The sequence below is a fragment of the Gadus morhua genome, chromosome 2 (assembly GCF_902167405.1).
Source record: "Gadus morhua chromosome 2, gadMor3.0, whole genome shotgun sequence".
NCBI classification, from domain to species: Eukaryota; Metazoa; Chordata; class Actinopteri; order Gadiformes; family Gadidae; genus Gadus; species Gadus morhua.
In genome coordinates this window covers 11,734,472-11,753,612 of record NC_044049.1, presented here as the reverse complement: position 1 = coordinate 11,753,612, position 19,141 = coordinate 11,734,472, and the positions used below count along the sequence as shown (strand labels likewise).

The following is a 19,141-nucleotide window of genomic DNA, read 5'->3' as shown; positions in this document are numbered from 1 at the left end:
AACCTGACCTTTCCTCACCCCACCGTAAAGAGTTTGGAAGTTTGTGGCCGGTAATAAATAAACCTTATAGTGGCCCGGCTTAACTTCGGCGCTTTCACTATTTACCTTAGATGGTCTCGGCCTAACTTCGAGACATTCATCAATTACCTTATGATTACCTTATCTCGGCTTAACTTCGAGACATTCATCATATAAATCAAAAAAAAAACACAGGTACTACTTCTCCCACGTGGTACAGACAGACACAGAGACAGAGACAGACAGAGACAGACAGACATAACACAGGGGGGTCCCTTTGTGCAGGCTACCATTGCCTTATCAAACAGCCAGGAGCGCCCAGGTAAACAAAGGGATGGGGGGATGGGGGGGGGGGGTCTTCACAGTTCCTTGCAACCGTTGATCTACACGTGTTGTTATGCTAGGCCTCTGCAGCAGCACAATCGGACAGTGGCTAAAACAAGCTTACACCTAAGTGTTCTTATAACCAATCCTATTTCAGATTTAATCTTTAAAACAATGATTTATACTTACCTCAGACGTGTGTGGCCTGTTGAAGTTGTTTTAGCGTCGCCATTGAGCTCCACCGTTACCACCTCAGAACTCTGCAGGAACGATTAGTCGATTAACGCGTGGCTCGGAGGCTCGGAGTGCAACAATCCTACGTCTTGACACCTGGTGCAGTCGACGTGTGGCTCGGGGGCTCCCAGGAAGTGTCACAATCCTACGTCTGACACCTGGTGAATCTTGAGCTAGGTCAATCAAAACCGTCTAAACTAGGTAGAATAAAGAGTCATCCAAACTTACAACAATTATGCACATCTTGGTATTAAATATATGGTGATATTCTATAAACAAAACAAAAACTGAACCTAAAAGAAAAATTCAGAAGTTATCGGTTGAAACAAATGTTATTGTAATTGAACTACAGCAGTTGAGCTAACTCCCGCCTTGTGCACCGGTTAAAACCATGTGCATCATTTATTAATTAAACATATTATTTTAGCAGTTGAACCCTGTGTCTATTTGAACCATCCTGGTTCTCTAATATCATTGTGCATGACACAACCCGTGTCTATTGCACTCCTGTTTTGATACACAAAACGCATGAAAACAGACAGAAGGGCCCAGCAACCTTGAAAAACATAATGTCTGAGTGTTAGGCATTCGTTACTGCATATACTGCTATTTCCTGAAGAGAGAGAGAGAGAATATTAAGATCAATGCACACAAACACAGGTTGCAAAGGCTAAATTTACATCCTGGTTCCAACACATGGCTAGGTGTGAGGGTGGGAGGCCTCTCTATTGTTAGTTAAATCGAAGCCCCCGTCTCACCGTTCCCGATCTTCTTTAAGCAATATGAATAAGGAAGGGTAGGGGAAGAGAATGTTTGCAGGGACAAAGGGTGGGGAGGGGGGGATCCGACGACTGGACCTGTGGACAGGGGGATGGGGGGTCTGACTACTGGACCTGTGAAGACTGGGACAAAGGGAGTGGGGGGGTTTCACGATAGGATCTTCTAGAGGGAAGGGGGGGGGGGTGGAGGGGAGAGAGGGGGGGGGGGGGAGAAGAGAGAGGGAGGGGGGAAGGAGAGAGGGAGAGAGAGAGAGGGTGGGGGGGGAAGAGGAGGGAGAGAGAGGGGGGGGGGGGGGGGGGGCCCCCCGCTGCTCTTGGTCTCTGCAAGACCCAAGATGGCGGACGTCTGGACAAAGGAAACCCACGTCACGAAGACGCGCCGTCTCTTTAACACCCCGTGGTTACACTCTACGGCTGCGTTGTATACTAATCAAAATTGCACATTAGATTTGAAATGAACCGGGAGGAATCAATCCAATTTGAACTCCTTGGCCAAGCCTCCGTTTTAATATGCAACTAAGCTAGTTTAACGTTAAAAACCTGACCTTTCCTCACCCCACCGTAAAGAGTTTGGAAGTTTGTGGCCGGTAATAAATAAACCTTATAGTGGCCCGGCTTAACTTCGGCGCTTTCACTATTTACCTTAGATGGTCTCGGCCTAACTTCGAGACATTCATCAATTACCTTATGATTACCTTATCTCGGCTTAACTTCGAGACATTCATCATATAAATCAAAAAAAAAACACAGGTACTACTTCTCCCACGTGGTACAGACAGACACAGAGACAGAGACAGACAGAGACAGACAGACATAACACAGGGGGGGTCCCTTTGTGCAGGCTACCATTGCCTTATCAAACAGCCAGGAGCGCCCAGGTAAACAAAGGGATGGGGGGATGGGGGGGGGGGGTCTTCACAGTTCCTTGCAACCGTTGATCTACACGTGTTGTTATGCTAGGCCTCTGCAGCAGCACAATCGGACAGTGGCTAAAACAAGCTTACACCTAAGTGTTCTTATAACCAATCCTATTTCAGATTTAATCTTTAAAACAATGATTTATACTTACCTCAGACGTGTGTGGCCTGTTGAAGTTGTTTTAGCGTCGCGCCCCCCGGGATTTTCGGGACTTTCTTCCAAACGTCGCGGGTCACCATCTGTTGCATATTCTCGAAGAAAGTTGTCCAATCCCGGGTTGCTTTAACTCACTTCATTTATTATAAAGTCGGCATGTTTCGGCATGGTAAGTGAAGCTATACGGAGGGAATTGTTTCTAACGCGAGTGAGAGGAAAATACCGTGATCTACTTCAAGCCCCCCGGGCTAAGGCCCGGGTGGCTTGCTGCGCCGTCTACCTATTGATCTCTGGCCTGTTCACTCGACGTCCTCCGTACAGGACGTCAAGTGGGTGTGGCCTATGAAGTGGGCGTTGCCTAGTGGGCGTGGCCGGGGTGACGTTATGGCTTCGGCTTCTTCACTTAATTAAAGGTGAAGAGGGAGCAGCCTTCAATAACATCATGCTCCCCTTGTGGCTATGTGAGGGTAACGCAGCTTATATGTTTGGTCCTGCATCATTGGGTCTATGTGTGGGTGGCTTAGATTCTTAAAATACGTAACAATTCTGTTGTGAGACTGGGTTTAAGGGGACGTGGTTAGTTTCAGTTTTCGAGGACGTCTGATTCAAAAATATGATTTTTTTAATCTTTTCAGATAATCTTCTTGGGTAGTTTGATTCACCCGTACGTTTACGCTTTACATGGAAAGCTTCGGCAACAGAAGTATTCAATGTATTGCTCAAGAGTGAGCAATACATTGAATGAAAAAAACAATATAGTGGATAGCTACCATAGTTCTCAGACTTCCGTCCGCACTCCATATGTTTCCAACATTGCTAGTCCTAGTCCTTGAGGAGAAATAACGCCGGTAAGAATCGACAAAATGGCCTGGGAGGTTCCCCTGAGATTTGCAATGGTTGAAAATATGTTGTATAATCTTAGTACAGAAGAAATTAAAATATAAAACATAAGTCTTGTAGTTTTTGCATGTTTTAATGTAAAAAAAATCGTACATATTCTACCTTCAACATGAGTGAGAAAAAAACTATTCTGTTAAAAAGTGTTTAAAAAATAACACACGTCAACGATTTTTATTCCAGTAGACATTACTTCATCGTTTGACTCAATATCTTTAGCATGGATAAATAAACAATATGTTATGCGGTTGTATATCTTCCATTTAAAATAACAGGGCATTTAGTCTCAAAACAGGTTGTATGCTTCGAATCAGCATGTGGGTTTTCATTGTAATTGCATTTACAAGAGAGAAGAATGCACATTGTGGTGCAAAATGTGTGATTACTTAATTTCTATTGTTATAACTTTATATCTGCTATAACTGTCATTGTTGCATAGGCCTATGGCATATTATTTGATATGATGATTATATCACCATCTCCCAATGCTGTTGTGACATAGTAAACACAGCTGGTGGTGCACTTAATTATTCAGCTATTCAACTACCATTAATTTATAGGAGCTAAACTTGCACTAACCGGCCCACACCACACTAAAATGAACTATTTTTCCTACCTTTTCCATTTTTTGTGCATTAAGAGACCTAAGGACACACAGTCAATTTGTTTTAAAGTAAATAATTTAAGTATAGGCCACTCATTTTTGCCATATCATCCAGCTGCAGACTGAAATGGGCGTTCCCGTGCTGGTAGGGGTTCCCGTTGTCACAGACTGGAACGCCCCCTTCTTCTTCTTCTTTGCCTTTCTTGAAGAAATGTGACTGTCAACAACTGGGTTAATGTAACAACATTCGCTATTTAGTTTTTCTCAAACATAAGTTTCAAAATAACATCTATTCTAAGAGTATAGGACGGGTAGTGTTAGCATAGAACTAAGATACAGGCCATTCTCAAACACATGATGCTCCAAGGTACTGGAGAAGATTAATCTGCCCCCAAAAAAAAAAAGTAAAACTGATCTGATCAGCCTATACCAGTAGAAGTATTATGTCAGCCTGCTTTTCGTGTAGAAAAGAACAATAGCCTTAATGGAACATCTATCACAGGTTCCATTCAGACGAGGTAAAATTTTAAATTGCCCCTAAATAACTTCGGTTGGGATTCTAGGAATCAGTTACAGGAATTTCATCCATGTGAATCTTCGTTATCAGATTATTGTTTTTGCAGATTTTTGGACTAAAATCAACTAAAATCCCCCCCCCCCCCCCCCCCCCCCCCCCCCAATCTCATCACAATAGTAATACGCCATATGTTTCATTTTCATGTCACACATTTTAAATGGTGTTGAAAACTGATTCACTGACTCATATTGGATATGGCATTCGGCAGATATGCGGCTTATGGGCAGTATGTATTTGTTACCATTCTAAGTCACTTGAGTCTTGCATGATCATGCATGCATTGATCATGGTAAGCTCATACTCTATGAATGCTTGAGCATAACGTGGTGTTAATCAGAACAGTACTTCGGAACCTATGTTGACACTACTTCTTAAACATCCAATTTACCAGTTAATTTGTTTAGTTTAGCTTTTTTAATTTGCGTTCAAATAATTTGACATCATATACCAATATTATTTCCTGGATGTTTTGATACAAATATTAAATATTAGAGGTTGGACTGTTATCTTTCCTAAGAGTATAACAAACAAGGTATAGATAAACAAAAACAAATTTATTTTGTGTATGATACTCTATGATTCACTCTTACTCGGTTGCATACAGTGTCAAAATCAAATCTATTTTTAATCAACCAACGAATTAATCTGTCCAGGTTGATGGAGAAAGGTCAGGACATTCACAATACTACTTTCATTGTCTGTCGTGTTTTGGTGTGTTTCCCTGTGTTTCCCTCCTGGGTTGATTACTAATCCCTCCCCTAATGTGTCTCAGCTGTTCCTCGTTGTATTTGTTACTTAAGCCCTTGTCTTTCCTTTGTTCCTTGTGCTATCATTGTGGTTGTTCGTCCTGTGTGTTCCCTGTTCCCTGTTGTCACCTGAGTTCCCTGGTTCCTTGCCTTAGCCTTTAGGCATAAATAAAGTGCTGTTCTCCCTAAACCGTCTGCGTCTGGGTCCTACCTGCCTGCACCCTCAACCCTAACAACTACAAACATTTGAATGTACACCATGTCTACAGCTGTATGTCAAATATTTGACTTACAGGAGACTCAAAGACAGGGATAACTCAAAGAGTCAGGGATAATAACAGGGATAATGACAAGGTGCCATTCAGCATCTTGAATAACTCAAGTTTGTCATTGGCTAATTAGCACAGAACTATAGACAGAGATATGGGACACCGGAACACCGGTGAATCACGTTTATTCTTAAGGACCTACTTCAAATTGTTTGTCAGTCTTCCAGCATATCAATAAAATGCCATGGTTATGTCTAGGGTACGGTAGGATTTTTTTAATTATATTGTTCTATGTATTAAAGGGTTGATAAGAGAGACCTGGTAGTTCAGTCTTTTTGCTTTGAGTTTGTTGTCAGTTTTCTTTGTTTTGGTAGTTTAATTAATAATTTAATTAGTTCCTACTTTTGTTGTATTCTTTAGGATAACAATACATTTCTTTCTATTCTATTAAGGGGAAGGTACAAAGAGTCGGAGGCCGAATGTGTGTTTGGCCAGGGTTGCGGAACAGCACATAGGTAAGAAGTATCACTTTCTTACGTACAAGGAATCTTTTCATTTTCTGGTAATGTAAATGACCAGAAATCAGTCAACTATTAAATCTTTAAGCTTCCATAATCTTTACTCAATGAACCAAACCAGGCTGTATATAGGCTCCCTTGACTCCACTTTATGGTTTATATCCTAATACAATGTTTAGAATTTTCCAGGTACCGTTGATATCATTTTTATTTTATTCTATATTTTTTATTATCATATTCTTTATGGCTAGTCACATAACATTATCATCATACATCAGTTATAATGCATTGCTCTAATGGAAATAGTTGCTTCCTTTGCATCCTCTGCTTCACATTACAGGATCCACTAGATGTTTCTTGAGGTCCTTCTCACTTTGTCTGAAAGATCGCAAATAATGCAGATTTAGTTCCCCCATGTTTCAAGTATTTTAGGTACATTTTTAAAACCATCTCTATAAGCAGTAGCAAATTTCTGTGTAAGCAACATCTGTTTCGCTCACCTTTATAACCGTGACCAAGATGCCATAGAAAAGGGAGACGAAGAACAGGAGGAGGAAGGTAATGGTCATCATCCAGTTGTCCTCCCCCATGTCTTGGACGAAAACCTGTTTGTTCTCGTCAAATAACACACTTTCTTCAAGAATCTCTAGGAAAGGTAATGAAAACAGATGTTGAATACATTTTAAGTGTATGGAGTACATTCTATGTTGACTTGCACGCTCAGTTTGTGTGACTAACAGAATCATCAATTATTTTATTGTTCTTATCCTACAGAGCTAAGTTGTTTTAAATTTTGTTCAGAGGAAAGCAACATAGACCTAGCAAAATGTGTAATTGTGTCAGATATTCCCATCTGAAAAACCCTATCTATTCTTTCAATAGAGAATTCAATCGAGCAACATAGATAGGTCCATTATCAAAATCACACAAGGTCTATTCAGTTGTAGACTGTGTAGAACCACCTTGATTATACACTAGGAGTCTGGCATCTGAATTCCATACTATTTATATGCAGCAATGATATAGCAAGACATGTGCATGTACACACCTGGTTTGGACATGTTCAGGGCTATGTTTCCGTTACAATGGTTCACCCTGCAGGTGTACATCTGCCCAGGTAGCCATTCGTGGGGGGAAAGAGGGAGTCGGCTTTGGATGCTGAACTTCCCCTTTGGACCTCTGTGAGGTTCACTAGTATTGTAACTCCTGAGCTGTGTGGTGCCGTCGAGTAGCCAGGTGATGTTGATGGACGCAGGGCTGAATCCGTAAGCCAGGCACACCAGCTCATTTGGACCCTGCAGAAGCAAAGCTGAAGGCTGGCTATGGGACAGTGATCCTGAAAGAGAATGACAAAATGTGACTGACACAGCAACATTTAAGAATTAATGTATGCAAGAGTAAAGGCAAAATCTGCAACTGGACGACCGGTATACGCTTTACCAAGGATATGTTTTAAAGCGACAGAGAACCGGATCTGAAATGGTAAAATAACCATAAAATATCCCAGAGGGATGTGCCCACACGCCTTCGAAATGTGGTAAATGTTAGTTAATGCACATCAATGTACATTAATTTATAACTCAGCTAATGAACTCTCCGCCCCTTCCTCACTGTTTAATGTAGTTGGTTCTTTCTCAAATTCTGATCCGCCATATATTCATTCAGCTACACCTTTGGTTGCCCTGCCGTTGTCATGTGGGTGTAAGGTAATTGGTCACTGGCATGGCTACATAGCCAAGAGGGAAAATATACCTCACTTATTATTTCAGCTTGAAGGAATCATTACACTGATAATATGTGATATTGCAATTGAATTCATGTAAGATAATATACACATTGATACAGGTGAGCATAATTAGAAGTAAATTACAGATTTCCTTCTGTAATATTCTGTTGACTTTCTTTGTGCAGAAGGTGATGTCCATGCAAACAACAGCCAATATGTGAACATTTGGTTACTTTGGCAACCAGTTATAACTCCAAGTCTACCGAAAACAATACGGAGAATCGTAGCACTACATAATATATAAAAACAAAAGAGGACATCTGTGAAGACATCCATAAGGCGCAGTTGCAATATTAAGATCAGTGACAGTCATTTGTTTTAAATTGTCTGTATTACCTGCCACACTCGTGTTCTTTTCAACAGTAGTGAAGCAGTGTTCTGCCCGACATGTGATGAAGTTTAGTTTCTTCCACTGGCTAGAGGAGACCGTGAGGTTGCTCCTGGTTAAAGCTCCCTCTTTAACCTCGGTTACATGGTTGGGTGTTGTTAGTGCTTTGCCATCCAGATGCCATGTCACATTGACGTCAAACGCAGTGTGTACCACACATGCTGCTGTGACATCTGATCCTGCCTCGATGACCGTCTTGAAGCTGGGAGTCGTTAGATGAACTGATGGTGGGTATGAATAAACTGTCAGGGAAAAAAATAATTGTTATCACACATAAACATCCAATACCAATGGAGCCAGTGCAGATTAATAAGGAAAACCAAATTGCCCCAGAATTTCACTGTCTATTTGCTGCGAGCAGTAATGGAGAAGGCAAAGGCATTCTGACCTATGTTCTTTGAGAAACAAGGTACTTGTACTTACTATCACAGATACTGATGTTTCTTGTCTCCTCCTTGCCATGTCCATATTTTGACTTGCACTGAACAGTTGGGCCCTTTTTCCACTCCTCAATTTTCAGCTGAATCTTGCTGTTGAGGGTGAATGTTTTCCCCCCTTCCGCAACACTTTGCAGCTTGTTCTGGACTGGGCTTGTTTCTGGCACACGGCCGTCCAGTAACCACTCCACACTCACCTTGTCTGGATAGAATCCACTAAGAGTGCACACCAGGCTCAGCTCTGAGGCCCAAGACTGGCCGGTCCAGACGGGGTACAGGGTGATATTTGGAGGGATAACCCGCTCCACTGGGAGACAGCACAGACTATGAGTTTTCTATTATCCGCCAAATGAAGCACCAATAGATCAATGACATTTTCAGAGTTTAATATCTGGATGTACACCATTTTGCTGTCTACACCATTTTGCAGAAGGTGAAAATATACTTCACTCGTTATTTCAGCTTGAACGAATCATTACACTGATAATATGTGATATTGCAATTTATTTCATGTAAGATCATTTCCTGATAATAATACACACATTGGTACAGGTGAGCAAAATTAGAACTCAATTACCGATTTCCGTTGTCCATCGACTGTCTTTGTGCAGAAGGTGATGTTCATGAAAAAAATGCAAATATGTGAACATTTGGTTAGTTTGGCAACCAGCTATAACTCCAAGTCTACCGAAAACAATACAGAGAATCGTAGTACCACTACATGATATATATATAAAAAAAAGAGGACATCTGTGACGACCTCCATGAGGCGCAGTTGCAATATTAAGATCAGTAACAGTCATTCATTTTTCTAAGTTCAATTGTGTGTATTACCTGCCACACTCATGTTCTTTTCAACAGTAGTGAAGCAGTGCTCTGCCCGACATGTGATGAAGTTTAGTTTCTTCCACTGGCTAGAGGAGACCGTGAGGTTGCTCCTGGTTAAAGCTCCCTCTTTAACCTCGGTTACATGGTTGGGTGTTGTTAGTGCTTTGCCATCCAGATGCCATGTCACATTGACGTCAAACGCAGTGTGTACCACACATGCTGCTGTGACATCTGATCCTGCCTCGATGACCGTCTTGAAGCTGGGAGTCGTTAGATGAACGGATGGTGGGTATGAATAAACTGTCAGGGAAAAAAATAATTGTTATCACACATAAACATCCAATACCAATGGAGCCAGTGCAGATTAATAAGGAAAACCAAATTGGCCCAGAATTTCACTGTCTATTTGCTGCGAGCAGTAATGGTGAAGGCCAAGGCATTCTGACCTGTGTTCTTTGATAAACAAGTTACTTGTACTTACTTGCACAGATACTGATGTTTCTTGTCGCCTCCTTGCCATGTCCATATTTTGACTTGCACTGAACATTTGGGCCCTTTTTCCACTCCTCAATTTTCAGCTGAATCTTGCTGTTGAGGGTGAATGTTTTCCCCACTTCCGCAACACTTTGCAGCTTGTTCTGGACTGGGCTTGTTTCTGGCACACGGCCGTCCAGTAACCACTCCACACTCACCTTGTCTGGATAGAATCCACTAAGAGTGCACACCAGGCTCAGCTCCGAGGCCCAAGACTGGCCGGTCCAGACGGGGTACAGGGTGATATTTGGAGAGATAACCCGCTCCACTGGGAGACAGCACAGACTATGAGTTTTCTATTATCCGCCAAATAAAGCACCAATAGATCAATGACATTTTCAGAGTTTAATATTTGAATATCCACCATTTTTCTGTGTACATGTAACCAAAAGAAAACTATTTACAACGTGTTCCATAACCTTGCTTTTAAGCTAGGGGGCGTTGTTCAATCACAAGTAAACGAGTCGCTGGAGGAGGAGGTGGAGCGCTGTTTGCACACATGTTAGAGCAGAACAAGGCTGAGCAGGCAGCGGGCAGGAGCATAAAGCAAGATCACTGGCATAAAAAAAGCCCCATGAAAAGCAGAAGTGAAACTTGGCAGCTAGAGTGCTGCATTTAAGACACCAGGTGCAAGACTAAGTATGCCAGCAAGGGAAATATGCTTCACATTTTAATATCTCAGAATTGTTTTCATGACTTTCAGTATCATTTTCTTCTCTCTACCATAACTATGTTGTAATTCAGAGTAGTAAGGTAACCACCTGTATGATTTAAACATGATCAGTTGAGTGCTGGAGTTTAGTTAATTAATTCCATGAATCTCTTTAGGTCAGCAGGTGGAACATCTCAAATAAACTCCAAGTACTCTTCTGAAGTATTGCTAAATAATACTTACAAACCCTTTTACCTACATATACTTTTTTCAGAATCATTGTTTTCGTAGATTGAATTGCTTTGTCGGAGCAAATAGTCTTTTTTAAGGTCATCTTTCTTCGTATCGTTTTTAATGACAGATGAAAAAAATGCCATTAACACTTCCTTCATCTGATCTAAAATAAATATAAGAAAATGAAAGGAGAAGCATTAGTGTCAAATAAGTTAAAACCGTGTCCATTAGTTATTTTCATGTTTTTTATGATTTTAATTTCCAGAATTGATTAGTATTGGCAATGACATAGTTATTCATAATGTACAATAATTTAGAGATAACTTGGCTGAGAAATGAAAGTACCAGAATAATTAGTGTAGTGCCCAAAGCATCTCTGTACCTTGATGGCAGTGGTTCCAATGCTGTAGACCAGTGTGATGAGGAAGAGGATGATGAAGGTGTTCAATGTGCTTTGCATGCTATCTTGTTGTCCATCCACAGCGTTACTCCATTGGCTTTCAGTCAGGACAAGAAACGCTGGTCGGGAGAGGGGAGCGTTAATAAAACACTACTTGATAATATACTCTTGAGGATTTTACATTTCTTCACATAAAGATCACAAAGAAATATTTAATGATGGTCCAGCATATATCAATGCTTGATACTCAACTTCTGTCACTGGTATAATTGGTATGACTAATTATATTTTCCAGCATGTATAGTGTCCCGCAAAAATAAATATTAATTTTTAGATATGTAGATGGTTTAGTTAAATATACTATTCTTTGTTATCGGTTACTTGTATATAATCAGATGGTAACACAATAATAACAATGCACCAAGACTTGCTTTTTAAAGACCTCTAATGTACGGTAATGTGGTTGAACATAGCTAGTTTGTTGTATTAATTTGGAGGAATTGAATTGATTTGAAGAGTCTACACTAATTGAAGAAATTTCTTCTTCAGGGCAAGACCCAGTAGAGGTAAACAAAGCACACAGAAACGAGACAAAACAATTAAAAACATGTGAACAATCTAAAATGTGGAGTTTTCGTTTTCTGAGAGGGATGGGTGCTCTGCAAACTGCCAACGAATGCTCAACTTCAATGAAGTAGCCTACAATAACTGATGGATGTAATGCCTAACTCATCGGCCATGTGTCTTGTATCAATTTATATTATATAAGCCTATGTATATTATATTATATATTATCTACTATCAATTTGCATTCATTCATAGGTAAAATAAATTGATTAACCCTGCTACATTGGACGAACATTAACAAGATTTAAAGTTCAATGTTTTTTTTTATTATTTTGATTTTGAATCAGCATTTTAAAAAGACAAACATGCAGCATTACATCACACACAGAAAAACAACATCTACTGGGGCAAGCACGTAGAAGGACCCAGGTTCATGTTGATAATGTTAACATTGCCTGATGACTTTTCAGTAATTAACTTGACAATGGGTTGGTTTTTGGAATCCATAGACATGTGGTAGACTTCGCATCTAAACACTCTGCCGTCTTTCCAACCATCAGAGCTGAAGGTAAGTTGGCCATAAGTGGAAAACAAGTCGCCGTTTTCAATTACGTTTGTTGTTTTGTGTGAATAAAGAGCATTTCCATCTATTGTCAAATTATCAACCAGCCAATGCACCAAAATGTCCGCGGGGTAGAAGTCTTTCACAAAGCAAGTCAGGGTCATGTTCGTGCAACTTAAATCATCTACTGGAGGGAGCAGATAAACGGATGGAGGAACTCTATTTCGTCCTGCAAGTATGAGAGAACAATTAGCCGCTATGTATTACACAGAGTTTTACCCAAAGACCAAATCAGTTTTTAAATAAATAAATAATTATTTCAGTCAACATATTTAGCCTCTTTTTAACCGCAATAAATAATCCCTTGATTTTGATAATCATGCATAGGCCCATTATTTAGGGCTATGGATTAAATCAGAAAAATATTCTAAATCATATAGGACCTAGCAGTTTTATCATTCGTTTATATAGCCTAATCTGGAAACATGTAGCCTACTCACCATTATTCTTCACAAAGTTTTTTCTCGTTGGAACCTCTATTGAATCTTTAATCGAAGCCTCACAGAACCACTTCATTCCTTTGCTCCATTCATCGTACGTTATCTTGGTTCTGGCAATGTACGTATTTGAACTTGGACTCTCCAGCACGGATAACACCTCACCACTTTCATTAAACCATTTAACTTCCACGGGATCACTACTGTGGACCTTGCAAACAAGGTCAGCATTATTTTCCAAATACATCGTCTCAAGTGAGATTGGCAAGATATCGATTTCCAATTTTGTTGACGGTTCTATTGTTGGAAAGATAAAAACATCAGTTTCAAGTCCCATCAACAAGGTTGCCTAAAACATTTGTTTGAATTACTTTTAATTCATATTTACTCACCGACACATCCCCCGCCATAGGTCAGATGAACATCATCTTGCTCTTTACTATTTGCAAACCTACATGTGATATTAGTTCCATCATCCTTCCAGTGATTTTCCTTCACCTGGATATAGCTTGCTGCATTGTAGAAAGTCCCAGTCTCGTTCTTTTTACCCTCAGAAGAAGTGCTGCTTTCAGATGGATCGATTTTCTTGCCGTTTCTCAACCATGTGATCGTATAATCCTTTGGTGAAAAATCTGCGGCAAAGCAGCCGAAGGAAACCATCTGGCTGCCTTCAATCTCAGAGATCAAGATACTCAGATCTGGTAACTTATGAACCACCTCTGTAAAACAGTATAACAAGATCGATATGTGGACGATACAGAGGACAATAACACTGAATAGGCTACACTGTATTCAGGGACTGAAAATGTTAAAAACAGTTTGGACGATCGGACTTGCTTGTCCAATTAAACAATTGTACATAAAATGTCAACACAGCATGACATATAGCTTCTTTGTGAGCAGTAAATGATACATGAAGAAAGAGGGAGGGAAAAATATCCAGCAGAGATGAGATAAATAAAAGTCATTAGTAAAGTAGAAGTAGTCGTAGCAGTAGTAGAAGTAATAGTACTAGTAAAGTAGAGTTGAGGACCAACCGTCGGGTAAGCAAAGTAACTATGCAGTAGGCCTATGTATTGCAAAGGCTGAACAAGCATGTAACGCACCAGCGGTAGCCTCTGCCCTCCAGCGATACACATTTTAATCTCTATCTGGCAAAGACATTGCTAGTCTAACTGCAGATCAAAAAAGATGTAGGCTATAGGCCTCATAGTAGGCATACTAAGGCTAAGGATTGTTCCATCATTTGATTTATTGAATGCTAACAGAAAATATTAATATAAACTGTATTACAATAATGGTAGCAGATTTAACTCGATTTATGTCATAATTCATTTTAGTGAATAATAATATTATTATTTTTTGTCAAATTAATGTATTATGATACAAATTTAAATTGGCAGACAATACAATATTAAACCATTAAACAATAAAAACTTGATGGACATAATCCTACCTTGTTTTAAAACTTCGGCCTTGGCAGTTCCGCCAGCGTGTACCGCGGAGCAGGTAAAAGGCTTGCGGGTGTCCCAGTCCTGTCTCGTGACACGGATCTGGCTGACTCCTGTATACCGGTTATCTTTCTTAGCGGTCGGGTACTGAACGGCGTTTGCCAGTTCGCTTCCTCCAAACTCCCATTTAAACGTGAGTGAAGCCGGCGTGAAGCCAGTTGCCATGCAGCCAATAGTGACCTCTCCCGTCCCTGAGCCACACTGGACCAGCGGAAAGACAGTGGGGGCTTGCACCGCTAGCAAGGAGAGAAAGGCACATGGAAAGAGATACAGAACAAGATATTTGTAATTAATACACATGGAATTACATTTAACATTATCTTACTTTTGAATTATCATAAGAAAACAGATATAGGAATATTTTAGCATCAGGTTTACAAAAATAAGCTATTGGACAATGACCAAAAAAACAACTAAAATATTTCTAAAACCGTTACTATATAGGCCTACCGGTATATACCGGAAATAAATGTGTATTTCTATGGCATTATTTACTGTTATTATTGATTGATGATGATTCATGTATTTCAATGCAAATGATCAAAATATTATATGTGATATATTATTACTATTACTTACAATGAATATTATTGGTATTATAAAGCATAAAAACATTGCGGTTGGAAGATTACAGCTGAACAACCAATTTGCATTGTTATTTGTTTAAAAACATTTGTTACCCTTGCCAAAGTCGAATGGTGTAAAAACGTTATAATTGCCCTTAGCGACTGCTGTTAAATTATTAATTAATTAATACAAATCGTATAATGCTTTTGTTTTCATTTTAGTTGCATTTCAAAGTCAACGTTTAATATATTGTGCCCAAAACTTAAGTGCAGTTAAAAAATGAATGCATAAAACATACACACAACAAATGCAATTCCTATAAAATGTAAGACAAAAAAAAAGACTTAAAAACTACATAGTTAAAGTGGGCTTACCTCCTGTAACAGTGACCAAGGTCCCTTTACCCCAGTAGTCAAAGCCGTAGTCACAGTGAAATAAACTGACTTAAACCTCTTACAAAAACTAAAAAATTAAGGGGTGCGCTTTGTTCCAAATTATTAAGGTTTAAAGTAATAAAAAGGTGTATTACCTGAATCAGAGACAGTCACAACTGTTCCTTTTCCCCAGTAGTCAAAGTAGTAGCACAGTGGTTCATATCAATAGCACCACCGTGCAAAAATACAGCCTAGCTCCACTCTGGCTTTCTCTGGTCAGTCAATGCAACACAAATTTTTCTTGAACATTTGATTTAAAGTAGCCTACTATAAATTAAATACCGGTGATTGAACTGTTATGAAATTGAGACAAATTCCTTTTTCTTAATAAATTTTCTTTTTCAAAATACAATTTGCAATTGTATTGTTATAGTAGCAGAAAGCCGGTATAAACAAACCTGATAGTTAGTAGTTGGTCGTTTTTCATATTTTTTTTGTGAAACTCGCAAAGAGTGGCTGTTTAATCATTCTCTTAAAGCAGTTAAGAAAAGGTAAAAGGCTTTTGAGCGTTTGGCAGACAGGAAATAGCATTTAACCTCCCTAGAGATATATATTTCCTGTTTGTTTTTGTGCCCAACATTGTCTGACTCAAGGCGAAGTCTCAGGAGAGTTTAGTTGTTTCAGGAAGCAAATGGTGGGAACGTGAGTGAGAGCTAGAGAGAGGAGTATGCTGTATTGGAATACAGATAGCGTAGCTTACTGTTATCTAATATATTTGGGTTAAGGATAGTTAAGATTGTACTGACAACAGAGAAAGTTCCATGCAACAACAAGATTTCAGAGTGAGACTTAGTCTTCTGGATTAGAAGCAATAATAATAATAATATAATAACATTAGAATTGAATCTGAACATGTCTGTTGCAAAAACAAGTTATCTTCTTAGGAGTACATTGATGGCCGTTATTGCTCCAAAGGAATACATTGCAGCCCATTTTTATCTGATACAGGATGCAGCGTTCGCACTCAATAGTGGACCAAGACAAAGGTGACATCGCATCAGTGCTCAGACAAATTCCGTTTGATACATAAATATATGTCAAGGGCCTGCCTGACATCCCAAGGGCCCGCAATCCAGACAAACATTATGGGGTCTCTCGCTCCCTTCAGCTTCCCTGACGTCACCAATTGTTTTTCACAAAACCGTTAACGGATTAGGCCAGTTCCGTAAGATCCCAGGTTAATTGTTGACATTGTCTGTCCAGATGTAAATAAACCATGATATTTTTCAACTCAGCCCCTATCAAGTTATTTCCCTGATTAGGAAGTTGGCCAGCCAATACAGGCGGTGTTGTCCGATTATAATTCTGAACGAAGTTCAGCATTTTATGCTGAGCGATAATTCAGAAAATGTCATAAACTCGTGACCGTTAGTTAAGGAGGGGGTGTATGGATCGAGCCATTGCATTCTGTATTGTGGCAACCTGTAACAGACTGAGGTCTTACAACACACGGGACATGAATCATGAGCCCTGATCCATCAGTATCTCCCTGACTATTCCCACCCTGCTAAACAGTAGCATAAATTCTCTCGCCACCTCCATGGTTGTGGCGGCGCGGAGAGGATCGGCCTCCGGGTAGCGGGTCGCGTAATCTACCATTTCTAGAATATAGCGGTGGCCTCACTTGTCTTGGGGAGGGGGCCTACGATGTTTAACGCCAGTCTGTCGAATGGGACTTCTATCAGGGGCATGGGTATCAGGGGGTTACGTACCGAAGGTCTCGGGGCGGTGTGTTGGCATCCGGGGCAGGCTCGGCAGTAGTCCTCTATGTCCCTCTTTACCCCAGGCCAGTAGAACCTGTCCAATACCCGGTCCCTGGTCTTATCCATCCACAGATGAGCTCCCCGAGATGTGAGTGGGCCATGTATAACAACTTGCTCACGTATGTTCGTGGAACAACCAACTGTTCCTTCTCCTCCCCCCTCCTCTGTACCCTATACACTACCCCCCCCCGTGTGCTGAAGTGTGGGTACTGCCGGCCACCGAGTCCCTTGATAGTCCCTTGTGGGTCTGCACGCGTCTCCAGGCGTTCCTCAGGGAGTCATCGTCCGATTTCTCGACTTCTCGGGGGAAGTCCGAGAACTCAGTGAGGGGCGAGCTCTCTCTTTCGTCTGGCGGGGGTGTCCGATCGGAGGCGATCATCGTGTCCGACGTGCCTGGGGGAACAGACTCCGTGAACGAGGTGCGAGGCCGGCGTACCACCGCTCTCGCGTGTCTCTCTCTCTCTCTCTGGAGACTCGTCGGAGTCGGTATGGGATAGCGGGGCGTGGGCTGCGGTCTCACCCTTTGGTGTCGGGGTCGAGATGGGCGGAGTTCTGCCCCTAGCAGTCTCTCAAAAAACATCGACCACACTTCCCGAGTCGAGGAGGGCATGGGTGTCGTGCCGTCCCACCCGTATCGGCAGGCTCGGGGAGACGGTTCATTCATGGGACCAGCAGGTGGTACGGAGGCAGGCTCCTCCTCTCCGGTCGGACAGGCTGGCCGTGTGCATGGACACGTCTCTCGCTCCAGGGCCATGGCGTGCGAGGTGGACCTTCTGGCCACAGCTATAACATCTCCACTCCTCTCTCGGAACCGGAAGGGCAGTTGCTCTGCGGGTCGTGGTGGTCTGAGCCGGGTAGGCGGGAAGGGCGGGGGCGGGGTCTGCGTCCGTCCGCGCCGTTCGGTCCGCGTCTCACTCCCTCCGGGCTGCAGGGCTGTTCCCCCGCACAACCAGTGGGTCAGCTGATGGTTCTCAAGGAGTTTGAGGAGGTCGTTCACGGATCGGAGTTGGTTCCCGGAGGCCCAGCGTTTGTTATCCCGGTAGGCATGTTGGGCTTCCCCGGTTAGGAAGGACGCCAGGATGTCGCCCCACTGGTCAGCTGGCCATCACTCAGTCTATGGTCCACTCGAAGATCTCGAGGTACGCCTCGATGTCGTCGTCCGTGCCCATCTTGGTCAGCGGCGTGGGCAGGATCTCGGACAAGCTGCTCGGCCATCCGGAGCATGCATCTGCGCAATGTGTCAATTTCCTCGTCCCTCGTCACGGGTTTGTTATGCGGGCTGCATCGTGGTATGGCTTGGTTCAGCCAAGGGGTCGCGTTGCCCGCGTCCTCCATCAATGTGGCAACCCCCTCGTCGTCGGCGGGTAGTTCTCAATGAAATTAACAGACAGGTTTGCGTTGCGACGATTTATTTGTGCAGCCCAGGAACAACACGAAAAATGCAATACAACTTAGGTTCTTCCTGGATGGGGTATAAGGGTGAGGGGGCCTCCTGGTCAGGCCCGTCTCCGGCTCACTCCTGTTGAAGGGAAGCGTTCGGTTGTTAATATAACATGCAGCGTTCGTCCGCTATCGTGACTCTCTGCTACCGGTCCACTCTCCTGTCTCTCTCGTCTCCAGCCCTTAAGACCCTTTACCCGTCCCCCTCTCACAGGTGCCCCCAATGCCCGTGATTGCTTGGGCATGCTTAATGGGCGATCCAGCGCAGCTGCGCGGAGGTGTATGCATCTCCCGTTTACTACCTGTCCGCGGGGAGGGCGCTGTCCATGGTGCTGGAGCGAGCTGCCACAGCCCCTGAAGCTGGCACTAGCAGCCAGCCTCGTCAAGCCACACTCGACCAGGCAGGCGTTCAAGCGAGTGAGATGGAAATGTTATTATTTGATCTTAAAATGCACCGTATCTTAATGAAATCTTAATGAAAGACATGTTTTAAATAAAAGA

The 19,141-nt window shown here is 42.0% G+C and overlaps 1 gene segment (V, D, J or C); it reads right to left on the bottom strand.

Moving 5' to 3' along the window:
• Window positions 1-5,691: 5,691 nt before the first annotated feature.
• On the bottom strand, window positions 5,692-17,579 carry LOC115533055 (Ig mu chain C region membrane-bound form-like). The segment is given in 12 exon segments: window positions 5,692-6,418; window positions 6,541-6,686; window positions 7,089-7,376; window positions 8,163-8,456; window positions 8,638-8,958; window positions 9,229-9,252; window positions 9,486-9,779; window positions 9,961-10,281; window positions 14,382-14,672; window positions 15,378-15,446; window positions 17,062-17,115; window positions 17,411-17,579. Coding segments are annotated over 12 exon segments (2,280 nt in total).
• Window positions 17,580-19,141: the final 1,562 nt, after the last annotated feature.